The following is a 19,317-nucleotide window of genomic DNA, read 5'->3' as shown; positions in this document are numbered from 1 at the left end:
TTGACAGTGCCAAGGGGTGGCCCCATGCCAGGGAGATGCCACACTTGGGGATCCCTGGCACGGGAGAACCCACGGGCGCTTGGCACCTTCAGGCTCTCTGGGCCGTGGCTGTCACAACTGGAATGCAGGGAGAAAAGAAAGAAAAAACCTAATGGACAAGTGGGGAGAGATTTTGGGGTGAAGGCAGTGTAGACAATGCCAGGCCCCCCCCCCCCCAAGCAAAGCCTGTGTCCTGGGGAAATAAAAATAGCAAGCTTTGCATTTCGTTTTTTCCTTTCTGTTTTTGTTTTGGGTCACACCCGGGGTTCCTCCTGGCTTTGCTGTCAGAAATCGTTCTTTTTAGGCTCAGGGAGGGGGCATAGGGCATGTCAGGGATCGAACTTGGGGTCCCTCTGGGGTGGGCTGTGTGCGAGGCAAATGCCCTACTGCTGTGCTATTGCTCCGGGCCCTCCTGTTTATGATTACATTAAAAAAAAATGGGGGGGGGGCAAGAGATAGCATGGAAGTAAGGCATTTATTTGCCTTGCATGTAGAAGGACGAGGGTTCGAATCCCGGCATCCCATAGGGTTCCCCCACCCCCGAGCCTGGCAGGAGCGATTTCTGAGCGCAGAGCCAGGAGGAACCCCTGAGCGCTGAGGGGTGTGACCCAAAAATAACCAAAAAAAAACAAAAAAAAAAGAAATTGGCCTCCTGCAGGGGTGCTCAGGACTTACTCCTGGCTTCTGCGCTCAGAAATCACAGAAGAAAAATATTAAAAGTATTTAATAATCATTATTAATTAATTAATAATTAATAATGTGTGTGTCTCTGTGTGTACATCTGACAGGCAATTCCCCAAACCCCCCATTCCCCCCACACACAAACACCCCGTGACAGGAAAGAGCCTAGCTTGACTGACCCATGTTCAGGGTCTGCAGTGGAAAAGTTCCCGGCAGGGGACGGACCCCAAACGCCTGCCTTGAACCCTGGGCCGGAGCCATTGGGGAATGGGGAGGCATTTCTCGGCCTCGGCCGTTTCTGGAATTCGGGGTACGGGGTGTGTGTTGCTGAGTGTTTGGGGGGCTGCCAGCATCCTTCTGCTCCCTTATTTTCTTTTCTTTCTTCTTTCTTTCTTCTTTCTTTCTTTCTTTCTTTCTTTCTTTCTTTCTTTCTTTCTTTCTTTCTTTCTTTCTTTCTTCCTTTCTCTTTCTTTTCTTTTCCTTCCATCGTTCCCTTTTTATTTAATTTTTCTTTCTTTCTGATTTTCTTTTTTTATCCTATCTTTCCTTCCTTCTATCCTTCCTTTTCTTCCTTTCTTTACTTTATAGTTTTCCTTTTCTTTCTTTCCTTTTTCCTTCCATCATTCTTTACTTTTTCCTTTCCTTCTTCCTTGTCTTTGTTTCCTTTTCTTTTTCTTCCTTTCAGGTCTTTTTCCTTTCTTTTTCTTTTCTCTCTTTTTTCCTTTTTGTTTTTCTCTTCTCTTTCCTTCTTTCTTTTTCTTCCTTCCATTCTTCCCTTTCTTCTTCCTTACTTCAATTTTTCCTTTACTTCCTTTCTCCTATTTCTTTTTCTTTCTTTTTTTTTTTTTTGTGGCCCCACCCAGTGATGCTCAGGGGTTACTCCTGGCTATGCGCTCAGAAGTCGCTCCTGGCTTGGGGGACCATATGGGACGCCGGGGGATCAAACCGAGGTCCGTCCAAGGCTAGCGCAGGCAAGGCAGGCACCTTACCTCTTGCGCCACCGCCCGGCCCCCTATTTCTTTTTCTTTCTTTTCTTCCTTTGGTCTTTCCTTTTATTTATTTTATTCTTTTTTCTTTCCTTTTTCCTTCCCTTGTTCTTTTCTTCGTTGTCTTTTTCTTCTCATTTTCTTTTGTTCCTTCGTTTTTCTTCCTTTCATTCTTTCCTTTTCTTCCTTTCTTCAATTTTTCTTCCTTCCCCTCTCCTTTCTTTTCTCCTTCCTTCCTTCCTTTCTCTTTCTTTCTTTCTTTCCTTCTTCCTTTCCTTCTTCCTTCTTTCTTCCTTTCCTTTTCGTCCTTCCTTCCCTCCTTCCTTCCTTCCTTCCTTCCTTCCTTCCTTCCTTCCTTCCTTCCTTCCTTCCTTCCTTCCTTCCTTCCTTTCTTTCGTTTTTGGGTCACACCCAGCAGTTCTCAGGGGTTACTCCTGCCTCTATGCTCAGAAATCACTCCTGGCAGGCTTGGGGGACCATATGGGATGCCAGGATTCGAACCACCGTCTCTCTGCATGAAAGGCAAATGGCCTACCTCCATGCTATCTCTCCGGCCCCTCTCTCATTTATTTTTTTCCTTTCCATCTTTATTTTTTTATCCTTCCTTGTCTTTCTTCCCTTATCTCTTTCTTTCCTTCTTTCTCCCTTCCTTCCTTTCTTCCTTTCTTTTTTCTTCTCCATCTTTCTTCCTTTTCTTCTTCTACCCCTTATCCTTTTCATCATCCTCATTCTCCTCCCCTTTCTCTCCCCTCTCTTTTCTTTTCCTCTTCCTCTTTCTTGAGAAATAACAGACAGGGATGGGGTGATCCCTAGAAGATGGGGTGTGTGTCCTACACTCTGTTTGTTTGTTTGTTTGCAGGGGTGTTAGCTAGACTCAACCTGGCGAGGCTCAGGAATTCCCCCCGGTTCTGAGCTCTGGGATCAGTCCTGGCGGTGCTCCGGGGACCCTCTGGGATGCTGGGAATCGAACCCGGGTCTGACCGCATGCAAGGCAAACACCCTCCCCACTATGCTTTCGCTCTGGCTTTTCATATTTTCTTTATTGAGAGAGTATCGCTTTGGCAACCTCTTTTTCTTCCACAAGGGCAAATCTCCATTCCATAAGAGAAAAATCAAAAATCTTTTAATAAGAATTAATAATGATTCATAGTATCAATTAATTGATCATTATTAATTATTGATTATTCCGGAATCCCTTCACATCGCCCTTTCTCAGTGACTTCCACTGAGGGACAAAACTGAAAAAATAAATCTATTTTCCTACTCTTTAAATTAGTCTTTTTTTTTGTGGCCCTTAAAGAACTTTAGTGTCTTTTGTGTCTTGTCAAATTTTGCCTTTTTGTTTGCTTTTCCTGTTTTGGGGCCACATTAGGCAGTGCTCAAGGGTTATTCCTGGCTCTGTGCTCAGAAATCACTCCCGGCTTGCTCAGGGGGACCATACGGGATGCCGGGGATCGAACTCCGGGTTATTGCGTGCAAGGGAAACGAATCGTCCTCCCGCTGTGCTATCGCTCCTGGCCCTTGATATGAATTTTTTGTTCTTTTTCACAACGTGTCGAGTAAATGACTCCTCCTCTCTCGGCTTGACCATATGCTGAATAAATTTTGCAGAAATAGAATTTGGAGAGGGGGGTGGCAGACCTGGGTGCTGGCCCCGGGTTCGAGATTTGATGTAGGGGAGGTTTGATTGCGTGTTAGCCAGGATTCTCACACCGGCTTCTGCCCCTTCTGCGTTCACAGGATGAGCCCGAAACCCCCCGCCGGTGCACCCTGAGAATTTCTGTGACACACAGGACACCTGTCCATGCCGGCCTCGCCCGCGTGAGCCCCCCAAGAACACGACAAGCCTCGCCCGCCGGCTGGCACGGCTGCTGCATGTAAGTGGCTTTCGTGGACCAAGCTAGGATATACCTGCTAGGAGCATTCACTTCCTGCAGGAAGAGGAAAGGGAGGAGGGAATGTATCAATCACTTCCTGCAGGAAGGAGCACCGGAGGAAGGAGCATTCACTTCCTGCAGGAAGAGGAAAGGGAGGAGGATGGATCAATCACTTCCTGCAGGAAGAGGAAAGGGAGGAGGGATGGATCAATCACTTCCTGCAGCAAGGAGCACTGAAGGAAGGAGCATTCACTTCCTGCAGGAAGAGGAAAGGGAGGAGGGATGGATCAATCACTTCCTGCAGCAAGGAGCACTGAAGGAAGGAGCATTCACTTCCTGCAGGAAGAGGAAAGGGAGGAGGGATGGATCTATCACTTCCTGCAGGAAGAGGAAAGGGAGGAGGGATGGATCAATCACTTCCTGCAGGAAGAGGAAAGGGAGGAGGGATGGATCAATCACTTCCTGCAGGAAGAGGAAAGGGAGGAGTGATGGATCTATCACTTCCTGCAGGAAGAGGAAAGGGAGGAGGGATGGATCAATCACTTTCTGCAGGAAGAGGAAAGGGAGGAGGGATGGATCAATCACTTTCTGCAGGAAGAGGAAAGGGAGGAGGGATGGATCAATCACTTCCTGCAGGAAGGAGCACTGAGGAAGGAGCATTCACTTCCTGCAGAAAGAAGGGTCCTGTCCTGGCTGGCTTTGTGGATATTTTTGGCTTTTGCACCAAGATTCATTCCTTTTTTTGGGAGACCTGGAAACCCACTTTACTTTCTTCTCTTTGGGGCTCTGCTGGTTCCCAGGATGAGCTTACGGGGTACCCCACTCCCCCACCTCCTCTCTGCAAATAAGCTAGCTACTCTGACTTCTAGCTTCCATTTCTTCAGGGCAGAAAAAAAAATTAAAAAAAAAAATGGAAGCTAGGAAGTCTGAGCAGCTAATTAAAAATAGGGCTCATGATTAATTCATGGTAAACGAGTTCAGCATTCATTATCCTTTCTTAATTTCTGACGGGGAGTAGGCCGGGGTTCAGCGGGGACTGAAATATCTCCCTCCTAAACACCCTAATAACAATATCCATTCCTTCTTGCCGACAGAAAGCCAGCCTCACGGGGGGAATCTTAATAGAGCTTCAAGGGAGGGGAGAAAAATAGAGGAGAAAAGTTCCTTTCTACAAGTGTGTTCTTAGGAATTGTTCCCCGAGAGGCGAAATGATCTTTGAAAAGATGTTTTTGTGAGATCTGGGCTGCCAGAAGATTGGGGGAGTGAAGGGATGGATGGGTGGGTGGGTGGGTGGGTGGACGGACGGGTAGATAGATGGATGGCGAATGGGTGGATGTTGATGGATGGATGGGTGGAGGGAGGGAGGGAGGGACGGAGAGATGGATGGGTAGGTGGAAGGTTGGGTGGGTGGTTGGGTGGATAGATGGGTGGGTGGGTGAGTGGGTAGGTAGCTGGATGGATGGATGGATGGATGGATAGTTGGATGAATGAATGAGTGGGTGGGTGGATGGATGGATAGATAGGTGGGTGGGTCAATGGATGGGTGGATGGATACATAGGTGGGTAGGTGTATAGAAGGATGGGTGGGTGGGTGGGTGGATGAATGGGTGGATGGGTGAATATATGGGTGGGGAATGAATGGGTGGGTGGGTGGTTAGGTGGATGGATGGATAGATAGGTATGTGGGTGGGTGGATAGATGGATGGATGGATGGGTAGGTGGGTGGGTGGGTGGATAGATGCATGGGTGAGTGAGTGGATAGGTAGGTGGATGGATGGGTGGGTGGGTAGGTAGTGGATGAATGGATGGATGGATAGTTGGATGAATGAATGGGTAGGTGGGTGGATGGATAGGTGGGGAATGGGTGATGGATGAATGGGAGAGTGGGTGGGTAGATAGATGGATGGATACATAGGTGGGTGGGTCAATGGATGGGTGGATGGATAAATAGGTAGGTAGGTGGATAGAAGGATGGGTGGGTGGGTGAGTGAATGGGTGGGTGGGTGGTTAGGTGGATGGATGGATAGATAGGTGTGTAGGTGGGTGGGTAGGTCGATGGGTGGGTGGGTGAATAAGTAGATGGATGGGTGGGGAATGGGTGATGGATGAATGAGTGGATGGGTGGGTAGGTAGATGGATGGAAAAATAGGAGGGTGGGTCAATGGATGATGGGAGGGTAGATGGATAAATAGGTGGGAGGGTAGATGGGTAGATAGATGGATGGCAAAAGGATGGATAGGATGGAGGAAGGGAGGAAGGGATAGATGGATGTGTGGGTGAGGCATTGAGGATGGATGGATGATGGCTGGGTGGATAGATGGTGGGTGGGTGGATAGATGGTTGGGGGATGAATCAATGGATGGATGGGTGCTGGGTTGGATAGGTGGGGGATGGATGATGGATTATTGATTGGATAGGTGGTTAGGCGGGTACGTCAATGCTTGGATGATGGATGGATGGATGAATACATGATGGTTGGGTGGATGAATGGACAAAGAGACACAGATAACAGATGTTTGATGGCAGATGGATGATAAATGGATACATCGATAAATAAATGGACTGTAGATGCAAAGTAGAGAGCAATATACAGACTTGAGTGGGTGGTGAGTGTATAGATAATTAATATGGGAACTGTAGATAGAAGATGGAGATACATAGTCAAAATGGCAGCTAATGGATGGATCAATTTTGGATGGATGGATAGGTGGATAGATAGACAGAAATATAGACAAAACAAGATGGGTCATGGATGGATGGGTGGCTGGTTGGATGGAAGGATGGATGGATGGATGGATAGATAGGTGGGTAGATAGAAATATAGACAAGATGGGTCATGGATGGATGGGTGGGTGATGGAAGGGTGGACGAAAGGACAGATGGATAGGTAGGTAGATAGACAGACATATAGACTGGATGAATGAATGGATGGATGGATGGATAGGTGGGTAGATAGATAGAAATATAGACAAGATGGGTCATGGATGAAAGGATGGATGGATAGATGCATGATAGATGGGTGGGTGGTTGGATGGGTGATGGATTGATGGATGGACAAATAGGTGGATGCAAGGACCTTTGTTTTGGGTAAAACAATGTATAATCTAACATTGTTGAACCTTAAACGGAAGGAAGGAAGGAAGGAAGGAAGGAAGGAAGGAAGGAAGGAAGGAAGGAAGGAAGGAAGGAAGGAAGGAAAGAAGGAAAGAAGGAAGGTCTGAGGCACCCCCCCCTTACTTCTCTGGGGTCCCTATGTCAGTGGTCACAGTTGCTTTGATTTTAATCAAATAAATAAAAACTGCAGTTCTGGCTGGCAGCTCTCTCTGTCTCTGTCTGTTTCTGTCTCTGTCTCTGTCTCTGTCTCTCTCTCTCTCTCTCTCTCTCTCTCTCTCTCTCTCTCTCTCTCTCATCAAGCTTTGGCCTGGTTTATTTTCCTGCTGTGACCTATTTCCCCGAGGTGGGATGGATTATAGTGGGGGAGCCTGATATCCCCCAAATCTTTTCTCCTTCCAAGCAAGGCCAGAAGGAAGACATTTATTTCTCACCCCAAGAGCCGGGTGAGTTTGCCTCGGAGAATGAATAAATGCATCTCAGCTTAATTTCTGCTCCAGTTAGGAAAAAAGTGATTTTTTTATTTTTTGTCTCTCTCTCTCTCTCTCTCTCTCTCTCTCTCTCTCTCTCTCTCTCTCTCTCTCTCTCTCTCTCTCTCTCCCTGCAATTGCTGTGAGCTGCTTGCAAAAGGAGAGAGAGAGAGAGAGAGAGAGAACATTGTCTTCTTTATTTTTTTATTCCCAATCTTGTTTTATTTTTTATTTTTTTGTTCCCCCATCAAATGAAGTTGAAAAGAATATATATATATATAGAGAGAGAGGGGGGGGGGGGCTCGGGAGACCCTACGGGGTACCGGGATTCGAACCACCAACCTTCTGCATGCATGCAAGGCAAAGGTCCTACCTTGGTGCTAGCTCTCAGGCCCAAGGTTTTATGTGTTTATTTTGTTTGTTGGGGTCACACCCGGCATTGCTCAGGGGTTCCCCCTGGCTCTGCACTCAGTAATCGCTCCTGGCAGGCTCGGGGGACCCTATGGGGTGCCGGGATTCGAACCACCGACCTTCCGCATGCAAGGCAAAGGCCTTCCCTCCGTGCTATCTCTCCGGCAGAGCCAGGAGTAACCACTCTGCCTCTCGGTGGGAGGCGTGGCCTAACACGAATGGGTGCGGTGGGCGTGGCCTTCTGTGGGGGGCGTGGCCACATAAGGAGAAGCAGCAGGACCTGATGTTGTGTGGCAAAGTGGGCATGGCCACAGGGGAATGCCCTGTGGGGGCGTGGCTAAGGGGATTGGCCTTCTATGGGCATCTGACTGGGGGCGTGGCCTTCTGTGGCCTAGTGACCTACAAGGGCAAGAGCCATCAGAATGTGGTCTTGTGGGGGCGTGGCCTCCAGTGTGGGGGCGTGGCTTTCTGTGGCTGCATGGCCATGTGAGGGCAAGAGTGACCAGAATCAGAATGGAGCCTTGTGGGGGCGTGGCTTTATCAAAGGGGCGTGGCTTCTGGCTGCATGGCCATATAAGGGCAAGAGCGACCAGAGCAGAGCCCCTGTGGGGGCGTGGCTTCTCTCGGGGGCGTGGCCTCTGGCTAGGCCTGGCCCTCCAGGCTGCAGGCAGACAGTGGCTCTAGGCCTGAATGTTGGGGTGCCCTTTCCTGCCCCCCCCTTTTATGCTTCTGCTCCTGTCCCCTGGCAGGACAATGAGGCCGGCCTCCCTCCTGCCCTGCCTGCTGCTGTGGCTGGCCTGCGAGGCGCAGGATCGGCCAGCGCCCAGGCCCAACGTCGTGCTGCTGATGGCTGACGACTTGGGCATCGGGGACCTCGGCTGCTATGGCAACAGGACCCTCAGGTGGGTGCGGGGAGAGCGTGGGGGGCTCTCGGCAGCTCCCCCTGCGCCCCCCCCAGCTGCTGGCGACCTCCTCCCCTGGGCCCCCTGGGCAGGCCTGGGGGTCCTGGGCCCAGGGATGGTGATTTGGGGGGGAGCCTTGAGACGCAGGGGAATGGCTTCTGCAGAAACACAGGCACAGACTCATGCAGACACGTACAAAAGACACTCACAAAAACACAGAGGAACATGCAGGCACATACAAAAGACACGCATAGAGAAATAACAGACACATAGGAAAACTCAAAAACAGGACAGACACACACAGAAACATGCGGACACATGCAACAGACACAGAAAAACTCACAGTTATGACAGACACACACAGAAACATGCAGACAAATACAACAGACACATAGGAAAACTCACAATACAACAGACACACAAAAACATGCAGACACATGCAACAGACACATAGAAAAATGCACAGATATGACAGACACACACAGAAACATGCAGACACGCAACACACTCAGAGAAACTCACAAACACAGGAGACAGACACACAGAGAGACATGCAGAACAAACACGTAGAAAAACTCACAATACAACAGACATAAAAACATGCGGACACATGCAACAGACACATAGGGAAACTCACAAACAGATATAACAGACACACACAGAAACATGCAGACACGCAACACACACTCAGAGACACTCACAAACACAGGAGACAGACACACAGAGAAACATGCAGAACAGACACATAGAAAAACTCACACATACAACAGACACACAAAAACATGCGGACACAAGCAACAGACACATAGGAAGACTCACAAACAGATATGACAGACACACACAGAATCATGCAGAACAGACACATAGAAAAACTCACAATACAACAGACACACAAAAACATGCAGACACGCAACACACACTCAGAGAAACTCACAAACACATGAGACAGACACACACAGAAACATGCAGAACGGACACACAGAAAAACTCACAATACAACAGACACACAAAAACATGCGGACACATGCAACAGACACATAGGAAAACTCACAATACAACAGACACACAAAAACATGCGGACACAAGCAACAGACACATAGGAAAACTCACAGATATGACAGATACATAAAGAAACATGCAGACACGCAACACACACTCAGAGAAACTCACAAACACAGGAGACAGACACACAGAGAAACATGCAGCACAGACACATAGAAAAACTCACACATACAACAGACACACAAAAACATGCGGACACATGCAACAGACACATAGGAAAACTCACAATACAACAGACACACAAAAACATGCAGACACAAGCAACAGACAGATAGGAAAACTCACAGATACAACAGACACACACAGAAACATTCAGAACAGACATAGAAAAACTCACAATACAACAGACACACAGAAACATGCGGACACAAACAACAGACACATAGGAAAACTCACAAACAGATGCGACAGACACACACAGAAACATGCAGAACAGACACATAGAAAAACTCACACATACAACAGACACACAAAAACATGCGGACACAAGCAACAGACACACAGAAACATGCAGACATGCAACACACACTCAGAGAAACTCACAAACACAGGAGACAGACACACAGAGAAACATGCAGCACAGACACATAGAAAAACTCACACGTACAACAGACACACAGAAACATTCAACAGACACATAGAGACGCAGACACGCAACAACAACAGACACGGGCGGCGCTGTAAAAGCAGACAGGCGTGAGGAAGCACACACAGACGACAAAAACACACTTAGAAACACACAAAATACAACCATACATGCAAGCTACACAAATGCTTTTATAGACACGCAAACAGGCATTAAAACACAGACACACAAACGGGCAGAGAGTCACACCACAATAAACCAAAATCATTTCGGGCAGAGTCCCCCAGCCCCCCAAATCAGCGTCAGAGTCACCGACACCCCAAGTCTTATATGGAAAGAGCAGGACCAACCCTCCACGGACCAAGTTTGATCCCCGGCATCTTGTATGCCCAGAAGGAACAAACACACGAAAAACACAATTTTCCCGAAGAGATTAGGAATTGGGATTCGCACGGGGCCCCCTGACTCATAGAATTTCCCCCTCATGTACCCCCAGGACCCCCAATATCGACCGGCTGGCTCAAGGTGGCGTGAAGCTCACTCAACATCTGGCCGCTTCTCCCCTCTGCACACCGAGTCGGGCGGCCTTCATGACTGGACGGTACCCCATCCGATCAGGTAAACCCCCCCTTATTCCTTCCAGAGCCCACGGCACCCCAGGAAGCTGCCCCACGCCCCACCCACTTCACGGGGGCCCCCCAAATTAAGGAGTGGTTGTCTGCCTGCCCACAGGAATGGCTTCTAGGTCCCGCGTTGGAGTGTTTCTCTTCACCGCCTCTTCCGGGGGACTGCCGCCCTCCGAGATCACCTTGGCCAAGCTGCTGAAGGACCAGGGCTATGCCACGGCCCTCGTGGGTACGGCTGGGCACCCCAGGGTGCTGTGGGGTGGGGATGGGGTGGGCGTGTGGCCATGGGGAAGCGAGGAGAGGTTGGGCTTTGCAGCAGGGACGGCTCTGGGCTTGTTGGTTGGTGGAGACAGAGAGAGACAGAGACAGAGAGACGGAGAGAGGATGGATAGACAGATGGGTGGGTGGGTGGGTGGGTGGATGGATTGACAGACAGATGGTGGAGGGATGGATGGGTGGATGCATAAATGGGTGGATGGACAGACGAACAGATGAATGGACGGGTGGTTGGATGGATGGATGGACGGGTGGTTGGATGGATGGATGGACGGATGAATGGATGGATGTATTGATGATGAATGGATGGACAGACGGATGGGTGAATGGGTGGACAGATGGATGTGTGGGTGGGTGGGTGGATGGATGAATGGACGGACAGATGAATGGATGGATGGGTGGATGGATAGATGGATGGATGGACTGACAGACAGATGGATGGATGGGTCAGTGGGTGGGTGGATGGGTGGATGAATGGATAGATGGATGGTTGGACAAACGGATGAGTGGTTGGATGGATCGATGGGTGGATGGACGAAGAGACAGATGGATAGATGGGTGGATGCATGGATAGACAGAAGAATGGACGGATGGACAGACAGATAGATGGGTGGATGGATGGATGGGTGGATGTACGGACAGACGGATAGATGGATGGTGCATGGATAGATGGGTGAATGGACAGACGATGGATGGATGGACAGACAGATGGGTGGGTGGATTGATGGATGGATGGATGGATGGATGGAAGGATGGGTGGGTGGTGGATGATGGATAAAGGAATGGATGGAAGGACAAATGGTGGGTGGGGAGGCGGTTGGATGGATGGATGAGTGGAATGCTGAGTGGGTGGATGGACAAACGGATGGATGGACAGATGGGTGGGTGGGTGGTTGGATGGGCAGATGGACAGATAGGTGGATGGATGGACAGATAGACAGATGGATGGGTGGGTGGATGAATGGATAGATGGATGGGTGGGTGGATGGATGGATGATGGACAGACGGGTGGATGGACAGACAGACAGATGGATAGATGGGTAGATGATGGATGAATGGGTGGGAAGTGGTTGGATAGATAGATGAGTGGAACGCGGAGTGGCTAGACAGACGGATGGATGGACGGATGGATGGATGATGGATGGATGGATGGATGGATGGGTGGGTGGTGGGTGGATGACCCAAGGTCAGACGAGTGTCCCCGTTCTGTGTTCTGCAGGGAAATGGCACCTGGGCCTGCACTGCGCCCACACCGAGGACTTCTGCCACCACCCGCTGAGCCACGGGTTCGACCACTTCTACGGGCTGCCGCTTACCAACCTGAGGGACTGCAAGCAGGGCTCGGGCAGCGTGTTCGGGACCGGCGTCAGGCTATTGATCTTCGTGCCCCTCCAAGTCCTGGCCATCACACTGGTCACTCTGGCCGCCCTGCAGCGCCTGAGACTCCTCCGGGTGCCCCCGCTGGTTTTCGGGGTGCTCCTGGCCGCTGCTGCTGGCCTGCTGGGGTTGCTCGTGGCCTTCCTCCATACCTACCGGCCCCTCAATTGCTTCCTCATGAGGGGAAAGCAGGTGACACAGCAGCCACTGGTGTACGACAGGCTGACGGAGAGGTTCACGGACGAGGCCACGGGCTTCATGAAGAAGTGAGTTCGAGTCTTGGTGGGCTGCCCGGAGGAGGGGGGCATGGATTATGCACAGCAGAGGTGAAAAGGGGGGAGGTTCTGAGTGAGAGGAGTTGGTTCGGGCCGGCCCAGTGGGTGTGCAGAGGTTCTGTTTTGGATCCTGGGGGATTTAGAGATTATTTACAGGGCTCCTCTGCAAGTGCTCGGGGCTTCTTCCTCGATCTGTGCTCAATGCTCTCTCCTGGCTCTGCGCTCAGGCCTGACTCCTGAATCAGTGCTCAGAGCCGCCTCTAGGCTGGCCTCAGGGGTTGCTGGGACCCAGATTGGCCGTGCTCCCTGGAAGCCTCCACCCGTCTTGTGTCCCTGACACACACCTGTTGTAGACTTTGGGTGGCTTGTATTTGGGGGTCTCGGGGGCCTGCATGTGGGATCTTGGGGTTTGCTGACTCTCTCTTCTCTCCCCTGCCGCCCCCCAGGAATGCAGGGACCCCGTTCCTGCTCGTCATGTCCTACCTACAGGTGCACACGGCCCTCTTCGCCGCCCCGAAATTCGAGGGCAAGAGCCAGCATGGCGTGTACGGGGACGCCGTGGAGGAGATGGACTGGAGCGTAGGTGAGTGGGGCCGGGGCGGTGAGGGGTGCTGCCGTTCCTGGGCTGTCTCTTGCACTCGGAACCCTTAGGAGGTTCCAGAAGGTTCTGGAAATTTCCAGAAGGTTCCAGAAGGTTTTGAGCATCTGGGCCTGATTTTGCTTCTCCTGTATTTTGTTTTGTTTTGTTTTGTTTTGGGGTCACACTCAGCATCTCTCATGGGTTATGCCTGGCTCTGTGCTCAGAAACCTCTCCTGGCAGGGGCCCGGAGAGATAGCACAGCAGTGTTTGCCTTGCAAACAGCCAATTCAGGACCAAAGGTGGTTGGTTCAAATCCCGGTGTCCCATAGGGTCCCCCGTGCCTGCCAGGAGCTATTTCTGAGCAGACAGCCAGGAGGAACCCCTGAGCACCGCCGGGTGTGGCCCAAAAACCAAGAAACGGGGCCGGAGAGATAGCATGGAGGTAAGGCATTTGCCTTTCATGCAGGAGGTCATCGGTTCAAATCCCGGCATCCCATATGGTCCCCCATGCCTGCCAGGAGCAATTTCTGAGCCTGGAGCCAGGAATCACCCCTGAGCACTGCTGGGTGTGACCCAAAAACCACAAAAAAAAAAACAAAAAAAACCAAGAAACCTCTCCTGGCAGGCTCAAGTTGGGGGGACCATCTGGGGTGCAGGGATTCGAACCACTGTCTGTCCTGTGCGATCTCTCCGGCCCCTCGTCATATTCCTTTATGGCTTTATAGGTTCTGGGGTGGTCTGTTCTGGTTTATAGAGGCCTTGGGGTCTGCGTCATTATTATTTTTTTTTGTTTGGGTTTTTGGTTTTTTTTGGGGGGGGTCCCACCCGGCAGCGCTCAGGGGTTCCTCCTGGCTCGAAGCTCAGAAATCGCTCCTGGCAGGCTCAATGGGGGGGGGGGGGGGGACCCTATGGGATGCCGGGATTCAATCCACCAACCTTCTGCATGCAATCTCTCTGTCCCCAAGGGGGGGGATGATTTGTTTTTGGGGTGCACGGAGCTGGGATTACACAGACAGGCCAAGAGAACCCAGATAGTTTCTGTCTGGCTGTGGCAGAGGCTCGGTGGCACGGCTTTTGTGTGTGATTTGCATGCAATCAGCAGGGCTATTTCCAGAAACCCCCAGAGGACACACAATCAGGCAGCCTCAAATTGGGGTGCCTGGAAGTTCAGGGCAAGAAGTTCAGCCCTGGGCCCGGAGAGATAGCACAGCGGCGTTTGCCTTGCAAGAGCTGATCTAGGACCAAAAGTGGTTGGTTCGAATCCCGGTGTCCCATATGGTCTCCCGTGCCTGCCAGGAGCTATTTCTGAGCAGACAGCCAGGAGGGACCCCTGAGCACCGCCGGGTATGGCCCAAAAACCAAAAAAAAAAAAAAAAAGAAGTTCAGCCCTGAATTGTGGAGGAGCTCGGAGAAGCTTACCCTCGTGGGTTTGGCTTTCTGCACTCTTGTCTTCAGTGCTCAGATTGTATTTGGCCGTGGGGAACGTGTAGGATACCCCAAGATATCAGGTAGCACTCCCACGGATGCAGGGACCCCACTCTGGACACCCCCTTTTCTGTCTCCGTCACCTCTGGGCCCTACTGCGTGTTTCAGAGTTAAAGTCACTGAGGTGGGTGGGTGGTTATGTGGGTGGGAGGAGATTTAGGGGACAGGACATTGGGGGACCCTGGGCACGGCCTTGAGTGTTGTCAAACATGGACAGGGAGCAGAGAAAGAAAGAAGAAAGATGGAGGGAGGGAGGGAGGGGGGAGGGAGGGAGGGAGGGAAGGAAGGAAGGAAGGAAGGAAGGAAGGAAGGAAGGAAGGAAGGAAGGAAGGAAGGAAGGAAGGAAGGAAGGAAGGAGAGAAGGAGAGAAAGAAAAAGAAAAGAGAGAAAGAAAGAGAGAAAGAAGGAAGAAGGGAAAGAAGGAAAGAAAGAAAGAAAGAAAGAAAGAAAGAAAGAAAGAAAGAAAGAAAGAAAGAAAGAAAGAAAGAAAGAAAGAAAGAAAGAAAGAAAGAAAGAAAGAGGGGCCGGCGCGGTGGCGCTAGAGGTAAGGTGTCTGCCTTGCAAGCGCTAGCCAAGGATCAGGACCGAGGTTCGATCCCCCGGCGTCCCATATGGTCCCCCCCAAGCCAGGGGCAATTTCTGAGCTCTTAGCCAGGAGTAACCCCTGAGCATCAAAAGGGTGTGGCCCGAAAAACCAAAAAAAAAAAAAAAGAAAGAAAGAGAAAGAAGAAAGAAAGAAAGAGAGAAAGGAAAGAAGGAAGGAAGGAAGGAGAGAAAGAGAAAGAAAAGAGAGAACGAAAGGAAGGAAGAAAGAAGGAAGGAAGGAAGGAAGAAAGAAAGAAAGAAAGAAAGAAAGAAAGAAAGAAAGAAAGAAAGAAAGAAAGAAAGAAAGAAAGAAAGAAAGAAAGGAAAGAAAGAAAGAAAGAAAGAGGGGCCGGAGAGATAGCATGGAGGTAAGGCGTTTGCCTCTCATGCAGGAGGTCATCGGTTCGAATCCCGGCGTCCCATATATGGTCCTCCCGTGCCTGCCAGGAGCAATTTCTGAGCCTGGAGCCAGGAATAACCCCTGAGCACTGCCGGGTGTGACCCAAAACCACAAAAAAAAAAAAAAAAAAGAAAGAAAGAAAGAAAGAAAGAAAGAAAGAAGAAAGAGAGAAGAAAGGAAAGAAAGAGAGAAAGGAAGGAAGGAGAGAAAGAAAAAGAAAAGAGAAAGGAAGGAAGGGAGAGAAAGAAGGAAGGAAGGAAGAAAGAAAGAAAGAAAGAAAGAAAGAAAGAAAGAAAGGAAGGAAGGAAGTAATGATGGAAGGAAGGAAGGAAGGAAGGAAGGAAGGAAGGAAGGAAGGAAGGAAGGAAGGAAGAAAGAGAAAGAAAGAAAAGAAAGAAGAAAAAGAAAGAAAGAAGAAAGAGAGAGAGAGAGAGAGAGAGAGAGAGAGAGAGAGAGAGAGAGAGAGAGAGAGAGAGCCGGGAGGAACCCCTGAGCACTATTGGGTGTGTCCCTAAAACAAAACAAAACAGTTAAAATTTAAGGGCCAGACTGATACCCCAGTGGTTAGGCCTTACAAGCATGCGGCCAACCCAGGTTTGATCTCCGGCACCCCATGGGGACCCCAGAGCCTGGACTACCACTGTACCCCAAACTTAGGCCACTATGTACCCTGGCATGATCGGTCTAGGTAGCTGGGTTGGGCGCTGCCTGGCGTTTCTCAGTGGTTGGTGACTCCTGGCGCAGTGCTCAGGGTGGACTCCTGGCGCAGTGCTCAGTGATGACTTCTTCCATGTTGCTCTCATTGCTATGTGCTGAGCCCAGGGGGTCTGGGAAAAGTTTGGGGCCCCAGGGCGGCACCCCAACCCTTGTCCTTCTGTCGTCTACCCTCAGGACAGATCCTGGACACGCTGGACACGCTAGGCCTGGCTGACAACACGCTTGTCTACTTCACGTCTGACCAGGGGGCCCACGTGGAGGAGGTGAGCCCCAAGGGGGACATCCACGGCGGCAGCAACGGCATCTACAAAGGTGAGATACGCTGTCTCTGTGAGACACGCTGTCTCTGTGAGAGATACGCTGTCGTCTCTGTCTTTGTCCATGTCTCTGTCTCTCTGCATCTCTGTGTTTCTTTTTCTGACTGTCTCTCTGTTTCTGTCTCGGTCCCTCTAGCTCTCTGTCTATCCCTGTCTCTCTCTGTGTCTCTGTCTCTTTGACTGCGTTTAGTCTCTGTCTCTGTTTCTGTGTCTCTGTCTCTCTTTGTTTCCCAGTCTCTGACTTTCTCTGTGTCTCTGTCTCTGCATCTCTGTGTTTGTTTTTCTGACGGTCTCTCTGTGTCTCTCTATCTCTCTGTCTATCTGTCTCTGTCTGAGTCTGCGTCTCTGTCTCTTTGACTGTGTTTAGTCTCTGCTTCTGTGTGTCAGTCTCTTGTGTCTACTTCTCTCTATCTCTATCTCTGTGTGTGTCTGTCTCTAGCTCTGTCTGACTGTGTCTCTGTCTTTGTCTCTGGGTCTCTCTGTCTCTTTGACTCTGTTTAGTCGCTGTCTCTGTTTCTGTGTCTGTCTCTATCTCTCGTGTCTATCTCTGCCTGTCTGTGTCTATCTGTCTCTATCTCTGTGTCTCTGTCTTTGTCTGTCTCTTTGACTCTGCATGTGTCTCAGTCTCTGTCTTTCTCTGCCTGTGTCTCTCTGTCTCTGAATCTCTGTTTTTCTGACTGGTCTCTCTGTGTCTATCTCTGTGTCTCTGTCCTTCTCTGTCTGTGTTTAGTCTCTGTTTCTGTGTCTCAGTTTCTTGTCTCTCTGTCTCTGTTTTGGTGTCTCTGCCTCTGTTCTATTTCTCTCTCACTCATTCTCTGTGTCTCTCTGTCTCTGTGTCCCAGTCTCTGTCTTTCTCTGTGTCTCTGTCTCTCTGAATCTCCGTGTTTATCTTTCTGTCTCTGTCTTTCTGCCTCTCGCTATCTCTCTGTCTCTGTGTCTGTCTAGCTGTCTCTATCTCTGTCTCTGTCTTTCTCTGTCTGTGTCTTTTTGTTTCTGTGTCTCTGTGTCTCTGTCTCTTAGTTTCTGTGTCTCAATCTCTCTGTCTCTCAGCTTCTCTTCCTCTCTGTTTCTGTCTCTTTGTCTCTCAGTTTGTGTCTCTGTTTCTCTGTGTTTGTCTCTGTCTCTCCATTTCTGTGTCTGTGTCTGTGTCTCTATTTCTCTATCTCTCTGTGTCTGTTTCTGTCTCTGTCTCTCTGTCTCTGTCTCACTCTATCTCTCTGTCTCTATGTCTCTGTCTATCTGTCTCTGTATCTCTCTCTTTGTCTGTATCTCTTTATCTCTGTCTTTCTGTCTGTTTCTGTCTCTCTATCTCTGTCTCTGTCTCACTATCTGTCTTTCTGTCTCTGTCTCACCCTGTCTCTCTGTCTCTGTCTCACCCTGTCTCTCTGTCTCTGTCTCTCTTCTGTCTCTGTATCTCTCTCTTTGTATCTCTTTATCTCTGTTTCTGTCTCTCTCTCTGCCTCTGTCTCACTGTATCTCTCTGTCTCTTTGTTGCTGTCTATCTGTCTCTCTTATGTCTTTGTATCTCTCTCTTGTATCTCTTTATCTCTGTCTCTGTCTTTCTGTCTCTATTTCTCTGTCTCTGTCTCACTCTATCTTTCTGTCTCTCTGTCTCTGTATCTCTCTCTTTGTCTGTATCTCTTTGTCTCTGTCTATCTGTCTTTTTGTCTGTCCGTCTCTCTCCCCTGTCTCCACCACCCTCCTCAAACTTTCTATGTTGTTTTTGGGGTTTCCCCCCCCAGCAGCGCTCAGGACTCACTCCTGGCTCTGCACTCACAAAATCGAGGTCTCCTCACATGATTCCAATTTGGGGGACCCCCTAAAACGTCACCTCCAAGGTTTCATCACCCCGAGTCCCTCCGGCCTACCCCAGGCCTGACTCTGGGTGTCAGTGTGGGGAAACCCCTCGATTTTGGGGCGTCATGTAAGAGACCCCCACGAGGCACGCCAGGCCGGGTCGCCCCGATATCTATCCAAGCTTGTGTCAATAAATAAATAAATACGTGGGGGGACCTGGCTGTGAGGCAGAGTTTTTGGGGGGACAGTCTGGGAGACGCTTGGGCGTGAGGACACTCTTTTCCTAGAGACGCTGCACCCCAGTTTTCCCACTCTGCACCCCCAAACATGCCCCTCTCCCTGCAGGCGGGAAGGGCAACAACTGGGAAGGCGGCATCCGAGTGCCGGGCATCGTGCGCTGGCCCCGGGCACTGCCCGCTGCACTGGACCTGGACGAGCCCACCAGCAACATGGACCTGTTCCCCACGCTGGCCACGCTGGCCGGGGCTCCCCTGCCGGACGACAGGTACCAGGACCCCCAAGGGACCCCCTCCCCCCGAAACCCCACCAGCTGGGCCCCGTGGCCACTCACCGCTCGCTTCCACTGTCCGCAGGATCATTGACGGCCGGGACTTGATGCCCCTGCTGCGGGGCGAGACCTCGCGCTCGGACCACGAGTTTATCTTTCACTACTGCAATTTCTACCTCAATGGCGTGCGGTGGCACCCTCGCAACAGTGAGTGGTTGGGGGGCTCAGGGTGGGGACCCTCGTCCCCAC

At 50.4% G+C, this 19,317-nt stretch overlaps 2 protein-coding genes across 2 annotated transcripts in view; both read left to right on the top strand.

The window, feature by feature from the left end:
- LOC126000598 (neuroligin-4, X-linked-like) overlaps nt 1-19,317 on the top strand; it is a 360,086-nt gene that overhangs the window by 35,421 nt on the left and 305,348 nt on the right. The window lies entirely within an intron of this gene.
- The window catches only part of STS (steroid sulfatase), a 35,480-nt gene that overhangs the window by 14,427 nt on the left and 1,736 nt on the right, over nt 1-19,317 (top strand). The window contains exons 2-10 of the mRNA XM_049767797.1: nt 3,447-3,583; nt 8,325-8,477; nt 10,622-10,743; nt 10,858-10,980; nt 12,247-12,670; nt 13,126-13,262; nt 16,621-16,758; nt 18,906-19,065; nt 19,154-19,275. Coding sequence (XP_049623754.1) covers nt 3,582-3,583; nt 8,325-8,477; nt 10,622-10,743; nt 10,858-10,980; nt 12,247-12,670; nt 13,126-13,262; nt 16,621-16,758; nt 18,906-19,065; nt 19,154-19,275 — 1,381 coding nt within the window. The 5' untranslated portion in view covers nt 3,447-3,581. The remainder of the gene's footprint in view (nt 1-3,446; nt 3,584-8,324; nt 8,478-10,621; nt 10,744-10,857; nt 10,981-12,246; nt 12,671-13,125; nt 13,263-16,620; nt 16,759-18,905; nt 19,066-19,153; nt 19,276-19,317) is intronic.

Source organism: Suncus etruscus, assembly GCF_024139225.1.
Source record: "Suncus etruscus isolate mSunEtr1 chromosome X unlocalized genomic scaffold, mSunEtr1.pri.cur SUPER_X_unloc_2, whole genome shotgun sequence".
In the NCBI taxonomy this organism is placed as follows: Eukaryota; Metazoa; Chordata; class Mammalia; order Eulipotyphla; family Soricidae; genus Suncus; species Suncus etruscus.
This window is presented reverse-complemented; position numbering and strand designations above follow the sequence as displayed.